The sequence below is a fragment of the Macrotis lagotis genome, chromosome 5 (genome assembly GCF_037893015.1).
Source record: "Macrotis lagotis isolate mMagLag1 chromosome 5, bilby.v1.9.chrom.fasta, whole genome shotgun sequence".
Lineage (NCBI taxonomy): Eukaryota > Metazoa > Chordata > Mammalia > Peramelemorphia > Peramelidae > Macrotis > Macrotis lagotis.
The window spans coordinates 99,698,256-99,717,342 of record NC_133662.1 but is presented as its reverse complement, the minus strand read 5'-3'; the positions used below and the strand labels follow the sequence as shown (position 1 = coordinate 99,717,342).

The 19,087-nt window shown below is 34.0% G+C and overlaps 1 protein-coding gene across 1 annotated transcript in view; it reads right to left on the bottom strand.

Moving 5' to 3' along the window:
• Positions 1-19,087, bottom strand: part of GRIK2 (glutamate ionotropic receptor kainate type subunit 2) — an 851,151-nt gene that overhangs the window by 495,285 nt on the left and 336,779 nt on the right. The window contains exon 6 of the mRNA XM_074187246.1: positions 13,619-13,792. Within this exon, the coding sequence (XP_074043347.1) occupies positions 13,619-13,792 (174 nt within the window). The remainder of the gene's footprint in view (positions 1-13,618; positions 13,793-19,087) is intronic.

Genomic DNA, 19,087 nt, shown 5'->3' with positions numbered 1-19,087 from the left:
CTTATAAAATTTTTTTTAAAAGAATATATGAAACAGTTGATTTGGTGAATAGAGTGGGAGAAAAATAGGAGGATTACCTTGAGGCAATAAGAGCTTAGCTAAGATGTTACAATATAATACTAGATATTATAATATAATACAAGATGATATCTAGTAGACTGAGCCAGCATGAACTCTTTCCAGTTCCATTCAGAATCACTTGAATAGGAGTAAAGGAGAAAATGAGGAACATCATCCAGGGTTGGTGCTTAATAAGGTATAGGTAGTGATAGAATAAAAGCAAGGAATTCAAAAAAAATAATGTGGAGCTGAATTGGCTAACAGTTCAATATTGGGAAGAAAGAAAAGTATACATAGACAAGCCATCATGGCCTGGGAACATATTGATAAGATGAGAGAATAAAGGTAAAGATGAAAAAAAGTTTTATGAATTGTAAGAGAGAATGTGGAAGATTTGTGATCAGATATAAAGGAGCTGTAGAACATAGAAGTGAATCATGAGGATGATGACAAAATCAAAAGTATGTATGGCCGTCCTGTGCACAGTACTTTGTGTAGTAAAGAGATAAATCATGAAAGCTGAGAAGTTTTTTTTGGTTTTAAAAAAATTACATATATATGCTAAAGTTCCAAATTAGAAGGTCAGAATGACACTAGATTAATAAACTAGTCAGAATAAGCTAGGACTAATGTCACTGAGAAAATAGAATGTCCTTATGGTTGATAAATAACAACCACCAAGATCTGGATGGAGTTATTAACTGCAAAAAGCAGTTTCAGTTTAATAATAGGCAAGAAGTCAAAGTGCAGGGGGGTTGGGTTTGGATAGAATCGATCAGCAATTTAGATAGAATTAAATCTCAAAAAAGGAAAGTAGAAGGGGAACAATCTGGAAGTAGCAATGAAGACATTTTCTGATTCTTCCAATGAGTTAGTGGATTAGGGGATACAGGAGGGTAGAAGACAAAGTGCAACGAGTATTCATAAGGATGATAAGGCAGCCAAAATCATCTAAGGGTGATTAAATTCCAGAGAATGTCAAAGTATGAAAAGAATACAAGTAAAATCTCTAAAAATGAAAGAAAATTTCTTTATTACGGAGCAAAAGTTTTAGAGGCACAGTAAAAAAGGTAAGCAGTTACAGAATGGGACGTTGGTAGATTATTATCCTAATTTTAGAGATAAAGCAGACAGTGGTTAAATCATTTATCCAGGTTCACATAGCTAGTAAGTATTTATGACTGGATTTGAATTTAGGTTTTCCTGACTCCATAAACAGAATATGGTGGGATTAAAGTGAGAGTGAGGGAAAAAAGGATGACTGGAATTTGAAGGGAAACTTTAAACATGGAATCAAATGAAAGCACTCCAATAGTTACAAACATGAGATTTACTTGTATTCTTTTGTTCTAAACCAAAGTGAAATCAGGCTTTGGAATAGATTCATTTATTTCTGGTCTAATTCAATTTGGTTTCGTTTGTTTGATTAACTTTCTTACGATATTTCAAAATTAAAATTATATTTCACTTCAATTGCCTTTATGAATGTTTAAAAATATTGTTTACTTTGAGGTCTATTTGTAGTAAAACTTTATGTTGACTCCTTTTTCAGCAATTTATCCATGTCCAAGGAATACAGGAAAAACCAATTAAGACAAACAAATCATAGTGAGAAACTAGACCAGTACCAGCCACAAACAAAAGTAGTCACAAATCTTGGTTTAATGTTCCATCTTCAATTAATTTTCTAAGGATAAGGTTTTTAATGGTGATATTGGATCATTGGATTCCTAGCTTAATTAACTCCCCTGCTATGACTAAGCATGGAATAATTGATCTTTAAGAAAAATTTAAGAATTAACAAAGAATGAAAGAAATTATATAATGTTTTAACAGTACACTTGTAATATAGAAAGAATTATCAGGAAGGAAGGGTTATTAAAGCAGTTAAAAACTCACCTCTAAAGAAACAATTTACCTATCCTAGTTAAAGTAACTGGAAAATTAGCATTTTCTTTTAACTTTTTAATTCTAAGATGCAAAAACAAACTAAAACTTTGAGCTACATGAAGGGATAACTTTCTACTAGAAATACTCCACCCTTTAAGACTCTTTTTCTTTCTTCTTTCCCCCCTCCCCAACCCACTAGGTTAGGCTAGTTTAGGTTAGCATACACCCAACCCTCTCTACCATTCCTACTCCAAAGAAAACCCTGAATTTGATTGATCGGGGGGGCTAATGATCAAATTCTGCAGTTTTAAAGCAGTTATCTCATCACCACTAGGCTAATTATTGACTTGACTTTTATAGTCACCTTAGGGGACAAAAATGCCCACTTATGTAAGGGTTTTTTCAGATTTAGTAGCTATCTTAAGACCAGGAGTGTCACACCACCCAGAGTTGCTAAACAAACTTGATCCTACATAGAGATGAGGAGATCATTACCCAAAGTAAAGTATTTTCCTTGAATATCCTCTTTATGACAAACTTGAATCTACTTCTGTTAACTGTTGAATTACACATTAGTGACTCATTCCCTTAGAACTAACAGTCAGACCTAACAATTAAGTGGCAAGGTCTTCTTCCCTCCTTTTTCACATAGATGATAGATAATTTAATTAGAAATTCCAAATGGTCAGGTCCCAAGATAAGCAGATAAATAGAAAGGCTCATCCACAGTAACTCTGAATGTGTGTCTAAATCTTTGACCTGTGATTTAGCTGCTAGAGGTAGTCCTTCCCTAGATGCTTATTACAACCCTTCCCTACTTAGTGAACCTTCCATAGATATTATGACCAAAAACCTCATCACCATGTGGAGATTTAGTCTGATGGTCATAAAACATAATTATAGTTTGTCACTAGGTTCATTCTCAAAACTTTTCAGCTTGGTAGGGCTTGCTAGTGTCTTAGTCCACTGATGGGGTATAGGGTGTGTTCACCCTACATACATACCTCTGAAATGAGGGCTGCTGAGCCCTTTTCAGGGTTGCTTTCCCCCTTTGATGTCCACCTGAGTCACCTAACTCTCACCTGTGGCTCCAAGAAGCTATAGCATGCACATCAGCCACAACCTGGTGAACTGTTCTGCCAGATGGGCTAAACCCGGTTGAGGATAACTAAGGAATCTCAAACTCATTTATGAGTTGAGGGGGGGAGGGGTACTCCAAGCATGTGAAGTCTTCCACTGGTAGAATGAACAGATAAGAACACTTCATTCCAACAGCCATGAAAGTAACTGAAGAAGTTGCTGTGGAACACTAAGAACTTGTTTATTTATCAAAGAGGCCAAAGCTATCCACTGCATCTAGAGCCATCACCAGTTGTCTTGACTTTATCTTGCCTCTGTCTTGCCATTGGGATCACGATGACTTTGGAAGAAAGAGTGAGGTCAACAATTTATTGCAACTCTGCCTCACTTAAAATCCAATTTATGCACAGATCTAAAGATATCACAACTCCAATGGGCAGGCCATATTGTTAGAATGCCAGACATATGCTTGCCAAAAGGCTATTTTATGGGAAACTCACACAGGGCAAGCTTTCACAAAGTGAATAGAAGTGATCCTGAGACACCCTGAAGGTCTCATTGAATAACTTTAGAATTGATTTTACAGGGGCAGCTAGGTGGCAAAGTGGATAAAGCACCAGCCCTGGAGTCAGAAGTACCTGGGTTCAAATCCTGTCTCAGACACTTAATGATTACCTAGCTGTGTGGCCTTGGGCAAGCCCCTTAACCCCATTTGCCTTGAAAAAACCTAAAAAAAAAAATTGATTTTACAGTATGGGAGACCCTGGCATAAGACCATCCAGCATGGCATGTCCTCATGAGAGAGGATGTTATGCTCTTTGAGCAAGGCAGAATTGAAGCAGCTGAAAGAAAACATGAGATACATAAATTTAGAGTAACCACCCCAGTTGTTCACATGAACTATTTGTGCCTGTCTTGTGGTAGAACATTCCAAGCTTGTATCAGTTCTAATCAGCCACAGTTGGACATATTTTAATTTGTCTCAAACATAGTGATGTTATTTTGGTCTTCTTTGATAATGAAGGACAAGAACCACCACAAGTGACATAACCTTCAAAAGTCTAGTATGACTTCCACATGAAATATGAAAAGAGGACTTTGAATGATAATATATGATGGAATACCAATTAGATATTTAATGATACCATCTTTTACAAGATTATACATACAGTATACTAGTTTGTGCATAGGACTATTTTCTCTTGATTAACAAAATTAGAGTTTATGCTCTTTTGAATGTTGGAGGGATTGCTTGGGTTTGAATTATGTCATATAGTTTGCAAATAATTGTTCTAGATAAATGAAACAATTTTGCATAAGAAGCATTGCTTTGGAATTTTAATTTTTTTTATTTATGGTGATGATCAAACTTTGAAAGCATTTTATTTTATACTCTAAGAGGACAGTCTAATGTAGTAGAAAAAGCACTAAATGTCATCAAAAGAAGTTTCTTTTATTGGGAATTCTTTAACCACTGAGCCAACAAATTTAGTCCATGATTTAGGAAGCAACATTGTATAGGAAAAAGAGGTCTGATATTTGGATTTGAAGAATGTAGATTCAAATCCCTGATCCTAAAGCTTACTGCTTGTCTGACCTTGAGGAAACCACTCAACCCTGTCTTATACCTCAGTTTCTTCATCTGAAAAATGAGAGTGTTGTATTAATTGTCCTCTGATGGCCCTTCCAGCTCTCAAGTTTTGTGACTGCATTTCTGGAGAAACTCTAAGTTCCTTTCCAGCACAAAATCTATGAGTTTGCTATCCATCCTCAATAATTTAACATTTTTTTCCAAAATTAAATATGTAGAAAGATGGAACATTTATTTAAAAATCAGTAATAACTTATATAATAACACAATAACTCTAATAGTGATTATAACATTTTTATAATTCTGAAATTATAGAAATAATTTCTAAAATTTGAAACAAACTGACAATCAAAGATGAATTATTAAAATTATAATCAACAAAAGTAACAATAATAATGTACAGGAAAAGTAAACAAAAATGGGTTGCAAATTTACATTCTAAGAGATCACTGAACAGAGAATGAATGTTAGATGATAAATTATTTTGCAGTATTTTTTATCTCCATAAGAAAATTGGTGGTTAAATAAATGATTAACTTTGAAGTCAATTTAAGAATTAATAAAAAAAATCTCAAATTGATCCAATTCCTTGTCCTAAATAACAATATATACATATAACCACATAAATATACACATAAATGTGTGTGTGTGTGTGTGTGTGTGTGTGAGAGAGAGAGAGAGAGAGAGAGAGAGAGAGAGAGAGTACCAAGAAATAGGATTCATTTTAGAATTCTTGGTTAACTTTATTTCTCAGAGATAAACATACCTCTGAGACATGACATAAGGATGTAAATGTTAGGGAACTATGGCTTTACATGGTGACAAATGACTTTTACTGACAGTAATGTATCTTAGTCTCAGATACTAAGAGCCTTACTGAGAATCCCATTTCTTTGTAAAACTGAAAAAAGAAAGTAATATCATCATTGAAGATCTTAGGTATTGAAAGATATGAATATTATCATTTTATTGGAATATAATTCTTTGATTTCTCTTAATGAAGATACAATACTATCCAGAGCAGGTGGAAATCTTTTACCAATAAGCATACCTAAAAGAGAAAGCATAAATTATAGGCAAGTATATTTCCATTCATCCAGGGCAGATACCACCCATATTTTTATTAGCAGCCTGGTGTCTACTTCCATGTATCTACTCCTATGTTCTCTTAGGAAGATCCATTAGCAGTAGAGCACAATAGAAAATACAATGGATTGTTCTCACTTCTGATGCTACTACCTGTGTGTCACTGGGCTAGTTATTTTAACATCCTTAGACCTCAGCTCATCTGCCAAATAAGGGGCAGATGACACTTATCCCTTTTTGTTCTAGATTTATAATTTTATGATTGTATGAAAAACACCACAAAGTTTCAAAACATAAAGATGGTTTAATTTTTTATTAAAACAATAAAAGATTAACGTTTGAGTCTGTGTCCGGGAAGAAAACTCCCAGGGTCAGCCTCTTAGCTTTGCCTCTGACTCACTACAATACAGTATAGTTGCTTCCTAAAGGATAAAGATTTTGAGGATTCATCTAAGGGTCAAGACCTCTTCTCCCCTTTCCATTTGGGCTCTACATCACCTCAACCCACCTCCATGAAACTCATACAGTTCATTCAATGTATAATAATACTCTTTGGCAGGTCCCATAAAGATCAAGGATTCAGGTTTATTCTTGTGCATTTGGAAACTGCATCTTCTTGAAGTTTTAACAGTCTTTCCATAATGGCTTTCTCCAGTCACTATCCAATTACTATCACTCAATAGATCTTTCTTGTCATTGTTTAGCTGTCTTTCCCCTGATGCTACATAATGTATCTCTCTGGCTATAGTCACCATTTTTGCACCCAGACAGTCATGCTTTTGCCACTATCATTGTCCTCCAGCTTACTTTTGCTGTCCTCCTTTGTTCCCGTCTCTTTCCCAAATTTCATACAACTGGATCATATTAAGGAATAATAGACAGCATTACATCTCTTTCATGATTTCAGAGTCAGGGTACTTCTAGCATTTGAAAATTTTCAACTCTCATTCCCAAGGTCTGAATACTTCAGGTCTCTTTAAAATCTGCTCTTTTATGTACAGGTCCCATAGATCTTTCCTACATAAGAAATATTTCCTCTGGTAATAATAGAAACTTTTCCTATTCAATAGTATCTATTTTTTTGTTTTGGAATGACTCACAGTGAGTCCATATCTATTTACCTCTTCCTTCTCCCAGTGGCTAGGCAGAGAGTCTCCTACTCACATTAGATTCTCCCACTGAGTTTTGGGCAGTTTGTTGACAGAAATCCAGTTTCCATTCCATTTGTCTATTTATGTCCATTTTCCTCTGTGTCAGGCCATGCAAATTAGTTTATTATTGTTTGAGAAAGCCCCAGAAAAGGCAGGGAGAAGCATCAACCCACCCCAGGAAATTCCAAAAAGTCATGTTCCTTTTACAAATATATACAGTATCATAAAAGAGTAGAGAAACCAAAGAGATTGTCAACTATAGCATCAATGGGATGTTGTCTTTTCTTAGATAGATAGATAGATAGATAGATAGATAGATAGATAGATGATAGATAGGTATCCACTCTCCTATAAATTATTTGTAAATCCAAAACAGTACACAATGATTGATTTAGTGATTGATTTAGACTAGGAATCCTGGTTGGTGAATTCTTATTCTTCATTATGGAAAAAGACCAAAATGAAATCACTATGTTAGAAATGAGTTACAGTGAATCCAACCGTGACTGATCAGACCAATATGAGCTCAAAATGATCTACCACAGGTCAGGCACAAATAGTTCATATGAACACCTGGGGTAGTTACTCTAAACTTATGTATCTCACTTTTCATTTGAGTTGCTTCAATTCTGCCTTGCTTATAGAGCATAGCACCTTCTCTGATGAGGGCACTCCATGCTTGGTGGTCCTATGCCACATGTCTCCCATGCTGTACAATCATTTCTAAAGTTCTTGAGAAATCCTCAAGGTGTCTCGGTATTGCTTGTTCAGACCCCCTTGTGAGAGTTTGTCATTTTTAAGTGCTCCATAGTCTTTTTGGCAAGAATACATTTGCTATTGGAACAATGTGGCTAGTCCACTGGAGTTGGGCTCCCTGTAGCAGAGTTTGGATACTTGGCAAATTAGTTCAAGTAAGGACCTCAATGTCTAATATCTTATACTGTTGGGTAATCTTCAGAATTTTTCTAAGACAATTTAAATAGAAGCGATTCAGTTTCACAGGCATACAGCAATGAGGTCAGTACAATGCTTTTTTAGACCTTCACTTTGAAAATTAGTCTAATAATCTTCTCTCCCACGTTTTCCTTTGGCGCCTCAAATACCCAGCTTGTTCTGGCAATGCATTTGTCAGTCTCATTATCAATGTGTACCTCCCTGGAAAGTATACTGCCAAGATAGGTGAGCTTATCCACAGTATTCAAAACTTCTCCATTCCTGTAATTGATAGTTCCATATATGGATGGTGTATTGCTGGTTGATGAGCACTTGTGTTTTCTTGATGTTAATTATTAGGTCAAAGTTAGCACAAGTAGCAAAGAACTGATTCATACTTTGTTGAATCTCAGTTTCAGAGGTTGCATTGGGTGTGCACAATAATCTGCAAACAGAAAATCATGCCCTAACACTCCCTCCACTTTGGTCTTGGCTTGTAGCCTTTTCAAGTTGAAGAATTTACCAGCACTGCAGTAGCTTTGTTCAACCTCAGTGAAGACATTTGATAACAAGACTGAAAGCATCATGCTAAAAACCATGGGAACAAAGACACAGTCTTGTTTTACTCCATTGATGACTGGAAAATCACAAAAGCATTGTCCACTATCCAGTACCCAGGCAAGCATGCCTTCATGGAATTGATGAACTTATCCAGGCAATCAAATTCTGACAGTATCAAAGGGCTTGGTTTGATCTACAAACATTGTATAAAACCTCTGTTCTGCTCTTGAAATTTTTTCTGGAGTTGTCAAGCAGAAAATATCATAGCAACTGTTCTTCGACCCTTTCTGAAGTCACATCAACTCTCAGGGAGGTGACCATTTTCAAGGTGAAGGATCAGGTTATTGAGGACAATTCTGGCAAGAATCTGATCTTCAATGACTAAATGAAAAACTTCCCTCTACTGTCATAGGACAATCTGTTCCCTTTACCTTTATAGAAATGGACAATGAAGGCATCCTTGAATTCCTCGGGGATAATCTCTTCATGCCATATAACCTGGAATGAATATTGGCCCTCCCCACCTTGTAAATCTCAGCTGGAATAGATTCAATTCCAGGTGCTTTGTCATATGAAAGGAGCTAATGGCATTCAAAGCTTCTTTTTCAGTTGGAGCTTCAACTAGGGACAGATTGACTTCAACTTGAGGTAAACAGTCAATGGCTTCTGCATTATTTGAAGACAGTCTGTTAAGGACACAATGGAAGTGTTCAGCCCATCTCTCTAGGATCTTGTCCCTATCACTAATCAATGTGGCTCCATCAACCTTGAGTTATTGAGATTCACAATAGGTCTTTGGCCCACAAATAGCCTTGAAGGCATCATCATAAAGGCAATTTGGATTGTTACTATCTTCACAAAACTGAATTTCATCTGCCTTCTTTCTGAGCCAAAAAATATTGAATCTCTCTAAGCTTCACTTGTACTTTACTTTTGATGGAATTAAATGCTTCCTTCTTAGAAATGGATGAACTATCCTGCTGATAAACCCTATGGACTTTTCATTTTTCATTTAACAACTTCTTTATTTTCCCCATCATTTTCATCATACCAGTCTTGATCTTTGTGAGTGTTTTGAACAAAATGAGCAAATGCAGTACTGAAAGTTGTCCACTCCTTTTCTGCTCCACTATTGCCAACTGTGTGTTGTTTCAATTTTCCCTCCAAGTTAGCAAACAAAGAAACATTCTAATTTCTTGACATTATTTTTTCTCCCATCACTTTGCCCTTGTATTGGTTGCTTAATTTTAATGTGAATATTTAGCTTGGAGAGGATGAATCTGTAATCAGTTCAGCATTCTGCAGCACACATTGCCTTTGTTACTCTCACATCCTGGCTACCTCTTCTCCTTTCAATACATAGTCTATTAGATGCCAATGTTTGCTGCAAGGGTGTATACAGGAATTTTCATTGTGATTAGGTCAATGGAAGACAATATTTATAAGAAGGTCATGAGATGTGCGAGTCTTCAAGTGGTATATAACCACTGCTATTGATGTTTCCAACTCCATTTCTCCCAAGGACTCCCTGCCATATCTAGTAGTCCGAACCTGCTCTAGCATTAAAGTTACATTAAAGTTATAAGATTGTCCTCTTTTGTTACATTAATGATGAGGGTCTCCAGGTTTTCATAAAATTTTCTTTCAGTTCATCAGGGTTTGTCATGGTGGGAGCACAGGCACTGATGATGGTGATTTGGTGTTTTCCTACAAGTAGCAATCTCATTGAGATGAGTCTGTCATTCACAGCTTTTAGTAGTCATTCAATCTTGCTAACTTTTAGTTTTGATTGCAAAACCTACCACAGTTTCACAGCATTCCCCTTCATTGTGATCATTCCAGAAAAATGTCTATCAACTCCAACTTCAGTAATCTGACCTTCATTTTGCCAGTCTTGTTTTACTCAGGGTTGATATTCAGATATGATACCTGCATGTCTATGAGTGTGCATATATTCCATTGTGGTGGGATTTTTTTTGTACATTGTTTTGAGTTTCAACCCCAGGATGGGTAATCATGCAAGAGTTGGGCAAGCAAACAATTTTTAGGGCACCTTTTCTACTCCCTTACACCAGGAGGTGATCCTTAAAAGGATCAGACACCCAGGGGGCTGCCAAATCCCTCTGCTGCTTCCAAAAGAGAAACAATCTTATGGCCTGAATCAACTGTGTGCAGGGCTATGACTACAACTCCCAGTTTATTCATACCTACTGCTTCATCACCTGTCTGTTGCCACAGGACTTTGAGAAAGAATGGTAAAGTGGCATGGCTTATGTCTTTTGATTCATGCTTAAATTGAATTTAAGTGAGGCAGAGTTGCATGAAGACGTAGACCTCACTCTCTCTTCCAAAGTCTTCATAATCCAGTGAAAGACAGAGCCAAGTCACCTAGTGATGGCTATAGATGCAGTGGATGACTTTGGCATTTTCAATGTCTAACCTAGCTCTAAGCACTCTACAACACCTGCTTCAGCTGCTTTCAAGACCGTAGGATCAAATTGTTTTCATCTATCCATTCCATCAGTGGAAGACATCATAAGCTAGGGATAGACACTTTCCCACTCACCAATGTATTTGAAACCCCTCAGTTACCCTCAACCTGGTTTAGCCCATATGCCAGAATGCTATAGCAGGGTATGGCCATTGTACATGCTACAGCTTTTTGGAGTCATAGCTGAGAAAATTAGGTGATTCAGGTGGACATCAAAGGTGGAAAGCAGCCCTGAAAAAGACTCAACAGTCCTGACACTAGAGGTTCTTCTTTGACCACACCCCACTAGGAATCCTACCATAACTAGGGAAGAAAAGAAATTCCATAACTCATAAATTAACGAAATGATCCTACATTTTAGATTTTGCTATATTCTTAAATATCAATTCCCTATAAATAAAAATAACCAACATAAGCAAAAAAAAATTTTAAATCCTCCTTTCTCTTCTAGACTCTTACATTTGGATAAAAGAATTCTTTCTGTGGTTGTCCATGCTGAAATTATCTTTGTAAATTCCTATTAATAAGTAGATCATCATTTTTCTAAATTTATATTAAAATCAACTAGTATGGTTCCTTCTTTATAGTCATTTAGTAAATATCTAGTTGACAGTTGAAAAATATACATTAATCTGTGCAAATCTAAATATTCTATTTTGGTTTGAGGCAGTATATAAATCTTTTCTGAAATGGTTACTATGGATTTATAATTGACCTCCAAATATATAATGCAATGCTATATCTACAGCACATTCAGAAGTCCATAATACTTATTTTCTCATCCTCACAATAGAGTTGTTTAGATAAGAATAGCTATGAATTCTATATTGAATACACAGAACATCATCAGCAATAATATTAAAATTTGAGTAGGTTGAAGAGTCTAAAGGAATATTATTAGATTCTAAAAATTTTACTCTCTTCAAAATAATACTGCATTAAGTACCCAACAAAAGCTTAACTCACAAACTTTCTGCTTGAGAACAAAGCCTTTTGTGATGGTCATTTTCCAGGTTATATTATAGTTTAAATTTGATTATATAGCAGTTTTTTTCATTATGATAATGATCTATTCAAGGCTAAGAAAGAAAAGACAAATGAATGGATTAACTGATAAATTTTTAATTAAAAATCAGCTTTTATTTGGCTAGCTTTTCTACAATGCCTTTTTAGCAAAAATTAAAATAATCTATCTAGTAAATCATTTTATTATATAAGTAGAATTAAAAGTGCTTTTGCGATATTACTAAAAAATAACAGAATTTTAACCCAGGCAAATAGCATTTACTTTTTAAAAAATATTCTACAGCAGGGGCAGCTAGGTGGTACAGTGGTTAGAGCACTGACCCTGGAGTCAAGAGGACCTGAGTTCAAATCTGACCTCAGACATGTAATAATTACCTAGCAGTATGACCTTGGGCAAGTCACAACCCTACTGACTTGTAAAAAAAAGGAAAAAAAGTTTTAAAAAATTCTACAATTCTGGGTCATTCCTCCAATTTAAAAATTCTAGGAATTCAGAATTATTTAAGTAATACAGTACTCTGAAGAAAAATCCAAAGAAATAAATAAGTATCATATATATGTTCATATATATATATATGTATATATATATATGTTATTTATTTATCTGTTTACTTATTTATTTATTTGCAAATCTATCATTATGGGCATTAAGAAACATCAAAGTCTACTCCTCATTGGCAGCACCAATCTCATGCTTTACACTCCACTGAATGTATATAACCCAATAGATAAAATAAATACAGCTCTCTCACCACTGGGACATATCAGAAATTCATAAAGTTCTTTTGCAACTTTAATCTTTGATTCTAATGCATACATATTTATCAGTCAAGATGCAATTGATTGAATTTTGATACCTTCCAATTTCAATTTTCTAGAATTTATTCATATCAGTCAATATCATTTCCAATTTATTATTAATATTCTCTAATTGTTACCCAATATAAATTGCAATAAAGATATTTACCTTAAGCTTCTTGGTTAATTTTTAAATGAATATAAATATGTCATTTAGAGTTTGTTTTCAACATGTAGACATCTAGAATTATTCAAGCTTATAAGTATATAGTTGGTTATATTAGACTATATATATGTATATATATATATACATATATATATATATATATATACACATACACTAAATCTAGACTTAAATTGTCCTTGAGTTCAAGAAAATCAAACATTGTTCATTATTACTTTCAGATGAGCACTACAGAGAAGGTTGAAGATGTGGGGAAGGAGTTATGAAATAAAAAGCATATACGTGAGACACCAGAGTTAATGCTTTCCCAGAGTCATTTTATTCCTTGAACCTTTTTTTTTCTGGAAACACAACAGTGAATCCTTTTCAAACAGGTCCTATATGCTAGCATTCCATTAATATATGTAAAACTCTTTTAGACTGAATAAAAATACACACTGATCATATAAAAATTGTCATAGATTGGGCAGCTAGGTGGCACAGTGGATAGAATACCGGCCCTGGAGTCAGGAATACCTGAGTTCAAATCCAGCCTCAGACACTTAATAATTACCTAGCTGTGTGGCCTTGGGCAAGCCACTTAAACCCATTTGCCTTGTAAAAAAAAAAAAAAAAAACCTAAAAAATTGTTATAGATAACATTGCTTTTACTAGTCATTTGCATGAAAAATAATCAAGCCAAATAAACATTCCAATTCCAAGGATTTCATAAAACACTAAGTACTACACAGAAACAGACAAACTAATCTGTAAATGCATATTCATACCGTCATAAATCCATCCAGCAAACCTGAATCGGGCTTAGGAGGTGCCTGCAATCGTTCCATTGACCACTTTTCAATAATAGATGAGACTTGGCTATTTTCAGTATTTAAGATTCTGAACCCTGTCATGTTAACACCACTGTATCGGTAGGGTTCCACATCAAGAGCAAAGAGGTCCTAATAAAAAGGGGAGAAAAGAAGATAAGTAGGTGTTTTTATTTTAATTAAAGATTTCTTTAACATTTTATAACGTTTTTTTCCAATTACATATAAAGATAATTTTTGACATTCACTTTCATAAGATTTTGTATTCCAAATGCTTCCCCCCTCACTAACCCTCTTCCCAAGACTGCAGACAATCTGATATAGGCTATACATGTACAATTATATCAATAACATTTCCATATCTATCATGTTGTGAAAGAATAATCAGAACAAAAGGGAAAACATAAAAAAAGAAAAAAAAGTGGAAAAAAATCTGATTTGAGATTCCATATTCTGGATTTGATTAGCATTTTCCATCATGAGTCCTTTGGAATTACCTTGGATCATTGTCTTGATGAGAAGAGTTAAATTTTTCAGAGTTGATCATTGCACAATGTTCCCCTGGTTCTTCTCACTTAATTCATTATCAGTTCATGTAAGTCTGTTATGATTTTTTCTGAAATTCTATTCATCATTTCTTCTACTTGATTATTATACCATTATGCTTTCATATTCATATACTACAACTTGCTCAGCCATTCACCAATTAATAGGCATCTCCTAAATTTCCAATTCTTTGCCACCACAAAAAGAACTGTCAAAAATATTTTTGTACTTGTGAGTTTTTTCCCCTTTATTATGACCTCTTTGGGTTACACACCTAGTAGTGGTATTGCTGGAGCAAAAGCTATTCACAGTTTTATAGCCCTTGTGATCTAATTCCAAATTTCTCTCCAGAATGTGAGGATCAGTTTGCAACTCCATAATCAATTCATTAGTGTGCCAATTTTTCTATCTTTTCTAATATTAATCATCTTATTTTTCTATTATATTTACCCATTTGATAGGTGTGAAGTGGGACTTCAAAGTTGTTTAAATGTGCATTTCTCCCAACAGTAGTGATTTAGATTGCTTATTTTAATATAGATTACTTAGATCAGCTATAGATAACTTGTATAAAACTTTTCAAATTTAATGTAATCAAAAATATTCAATTTGCATTTCTTAAGATTCTTTATTTCTTCTTATCTATCTTCTCTAGAGATTTGACAGAAAAACTATTTCTTGCTCTCCTAATTTGCTTAAGGAATCACCCTTTAAGTTTCAATCATGTTCCCATTTTGACCAGATCTTGACAAACAATATGAGATGCTAGTTTATGTCGAGTTTCTGTCGTACTATTTTCAAGTTTTCCCAGAAGTTTTTGTCAAATAGTGAGTTCTTATTCCAGAGTCTTTGGGTTTATCAAACAGTAGATTACTGAACTCATTAACTACTATGTCTTGTGTAACTAACATATTTCATTGATCTATCATTTTACTTTTTAGCCATTATCAAATAGTTTTGGTGATTGCTGCTTTATAATGTAATTTTAGAACTAGCATGGCTAGGTCACATTCCTTCACATTTTTTTTTTCATTTCCTAATATTCCTGACCTTTTGTTCTTCCAGATGAATTATTTTTATCATTTTTTCCTAGCTCTATAAAATTTTTCTTTTGGCTTTCTAAAATTCTATTCATTGCCTTAACTTGTTTCTTGTTTATTTTCAGATTTATCTAGTTTAAAGAGCAGGAAGCTGAAGTTCCCCCACTAATATATTTGATATTTCTTCCTGTAACTCACTTAACTTCTCTAAGAATTGTATGCTATTCCACTAGATGCATATGTTTAGTATTTATATTACTACTATTCCCAGATCCTATGGGTACTGTTGGGAACCAGAACAGGAAATAGGAATAGTAGTATAAGGGTAAGGTTGGAGCCAGATAGGATTATGGATGAAATCAAATGGCACCTGACGTCAGTCAATACAGTTGTCAGTATAAGTAGCAGGAATATTTAGACAAGTATCAAAGTAAGTGTTTGACACAGATAGCAGTCAATGAAAAAGTTATCTGGAAGAAGGCTTTCTGGGCAAACAGTTTGACTTAAAATCATCCTGAAACATGTCTTAAACTATGTTAGATTTCCTATATAATTCACTGTTCTCTTCTTCCATACAATTAAGGTACAACTTAAATAATTTACTTGACTCATTAAGAAATCTGTTCTGATAATAATGAGAGATACTTATGCATGTGCACTATGGCTAATTCTATAAAAGGCTTCAGAAAAGCCAAAATATAATATAAAAGAAGATATTAAGGAAAAAATTACAAATGTGGACTATGCTTTAACATTTCTTAATTTTAACTAATACCAATAGCTAGATTTATACAGCACTTTACAAATTGAAAAAATGAGATGGCAAACATTTATATATATACATATATATAAATATTATATGATGTTCTCTATCTTGTTGTAGTCACTTGCTACTTTCCCTTAAATGTCATATTTGTAATGCACATGGACCTCAGTTTTCTCTCAGTTTCTCACAACAGATAGAGTACTAGATAAGCAAGCAGGAAGATATGAATTTAAATCTTCAGACACTTACTAGGTGTATGATCCTGAGTATATAACTTAAGCTCATTTTTCTTAACTATAAAATGGATCCAATAGGATTGTAAAAATAAAATAACATGTATAAGCACCTATGAAATGAGGAGATTGGACTAGATCTCTAAGATCCTATGTAATTCTAAAATCATAAAATTCAAACATAAATCTAATCATTTAATCAATCACATTTGTGTTTGAAAAATAATAATAAATTTAAGTAAAGAATTCACTTCATTAATTATATGTTGCTTCAATTGTCATTATATAATTTATCACTAACTGCATTTTAAGTAAGCAATGTAACTAAAAATAAATCTGATATGTTTCCACTGGGTCAGATTTTAAAATTATTAATAAATTAAATATTCTGAAAGATGGTTCATTCCGCTGGAACATCAAAGCCCTTCTTGCCTTTCTAATGTACAAAGATCTCTTTTTTTGATATCAGTGACTCAACTTATGCCATTTTGAATGCAATAAGAAAAACTACAAATTTTACAAATCAAACAATCAATAACTATTGAGTGTGCAGGATGTATAAAGCATTGCCAGAAGAATGTAGAGGATAAAAAAGCAGTTAAGACATGATCCTTGTCTTTTAGGAGTTAATCATCTCACTGTGTGGTATGTCAGTTACACATTAAAAAATACAAGTTTCTGTGTAAGTGGACTGAACAATAAATGTTACACTTCAGAGAAGTCATTGTGAATTGATGAAGTCAGATAAGGCTTCAGTTAAAGGAGTCAGAATTTGAATTAAATCTGTAAAACATTAGTAGAATTTTATTCTATTATATATGTTTGAATAAAGGGTTGGCAACAGGAAAGGCCAAGGCAGTTCAAAAAAGAGAGAACAAAACAGCATAGATGGGGAAGGTTTATGTAGGAGAGTAGTTGGAAACATACCTGACAAGATAAAATGAAGTTAGACTGTATAGGGTCTTGAATACTAAAGAGTCTGGATTTTTATCTTATAGACTAAAAGTGTCAATGATTTTTTTTTAATATAAAGCTTCTTTTGATCTTTGGGATGGTGTAATGATGCTGATAACAACAATTCAGTGATCACTGAAGTGCTGTCCACTGCTTTTTTCTCCAATGAACTTAAGGATATTACATCAAGTAGCTTGTATATCCTCTAGGTCAAGTTTCAAGATTTACTGATTGTTAGCTATTTACTAGGATGAAGTTCTATAGGCAATGGGAGACATAGAAGTTCATTTCATTTTGTTTTGTTTTTAAGAGAAGAATAGCATGATAAAGAAGAAAGAATTACAATGGGGAGAGAGTATGGAGACAGGAAAACCATTTAAGGAGAATTAGAGTAATATAGGCAAAATTTAATGAACTTAAAATAGGGTTGTGGTAATAGAAATAAAAAGGGACAAATCTTAAAAGATAGTTTGAAGAAAGAGCTGACATAATTTAGTGTGGCATGGGTATGAGAACACGATAAATAAAAAATCAGTGACGACTAAGATATTTTTATCCTGGAAGACTAGAACTGTTGACATAAATATGGGCATACTTTGGAGACATTGCAGGTTCAGGTTCAGACTACCCAATAAAGCAAATATTACAAAGGAGCAAGTCATAATATTTTTTTCTTTGCCAGTGCAAATTTATGTTTACACTATACTGTAGTAGTGTGTGATAGTACTATGTATTTAAAAAAACTCAATGCCTCACTTAATTAAAAAATACTTTACTGCTAAAATATGTTAACCATCATCTAAACCTCTGGCAAGCTGTAAAATTTTTTGCTGGAGGAGGGTCTTGCATTAATATTGATGGCTGCCAACTGATCAGGGTGGTTGAAGGTAGGATGACTGACAATGTCTTAAAATAATACAAGGAAGTTTGCTACATCAACTGACTCGCTTTAACTTGTACACTTAGAGGTCAATTAGGGTTACTAATTGATCTGATTCCAACATTACTGTGTCTCTGAGAATAGGAAAGTAAGAGGCGAGAGAAAGATAGAGGAATGGCTAGTTGTTTGGGCATTCAGAACACATATATTGATTGTTTGCCTTCTTATATAGGTGGAATTTGTGGTGTCCCAAAACAATTCAAAGATCACGGATAAAAAAATCACTGTAATATAAATAATAATAATTTTTTAAAAGACAATATTGTGAAAATGATCAAGATTTGAAGCAGAGACATGATGTGAGCATCTTGTTTGGTGCAAGTTTGCCACAAACCTTCAATTTATAAAGAACATGATATCTGCATAGTGTAATAAAGTAAAATAGAATAAAGCAAGATATACCTGTAAGTCATGAGGAGGAGCTATTTTGGAAGGAAAATGATTCATTTAGTTCAACAAAGACTTATTAAAAGTCACTATGGTGGGAAGCAAGATTGGGGGGGAATTGTAAAACTCAAATAATATCTTTAATAAAAATAAATTTTAAAAAAAAAGTCACTATGTATGGAGCACTGTGAAAGACAAAATACAAAATTGAACAATTATGTCTGTCCAAAAAAAAGAGCTTTAGTGTTAGGCATCCAGAGTCTGAAATCTGAAAAAATGTCCAGGAGAGAACTGAAAATATGAAAATGGAAATTGAGAGGAAAGGAAAGAAATATAGATAAAATCTGGAGAGCTTTTCATATAGAAAGGATAATTGGAGCTGTAAGAATAAATGATTTTTCTAAGACCAAGAACTAAAAAGAAAAGAGAGAAAGATGACTGGATCTTGTGAAATGTCAACACTGTCATGGCAAGAAGACAAGAGGGAGAAGTACAAGTGACAGAGATGACACAGTTATAAGAGTAAAACCTGTATTGTACAATATCCTGGAAACCAATGGA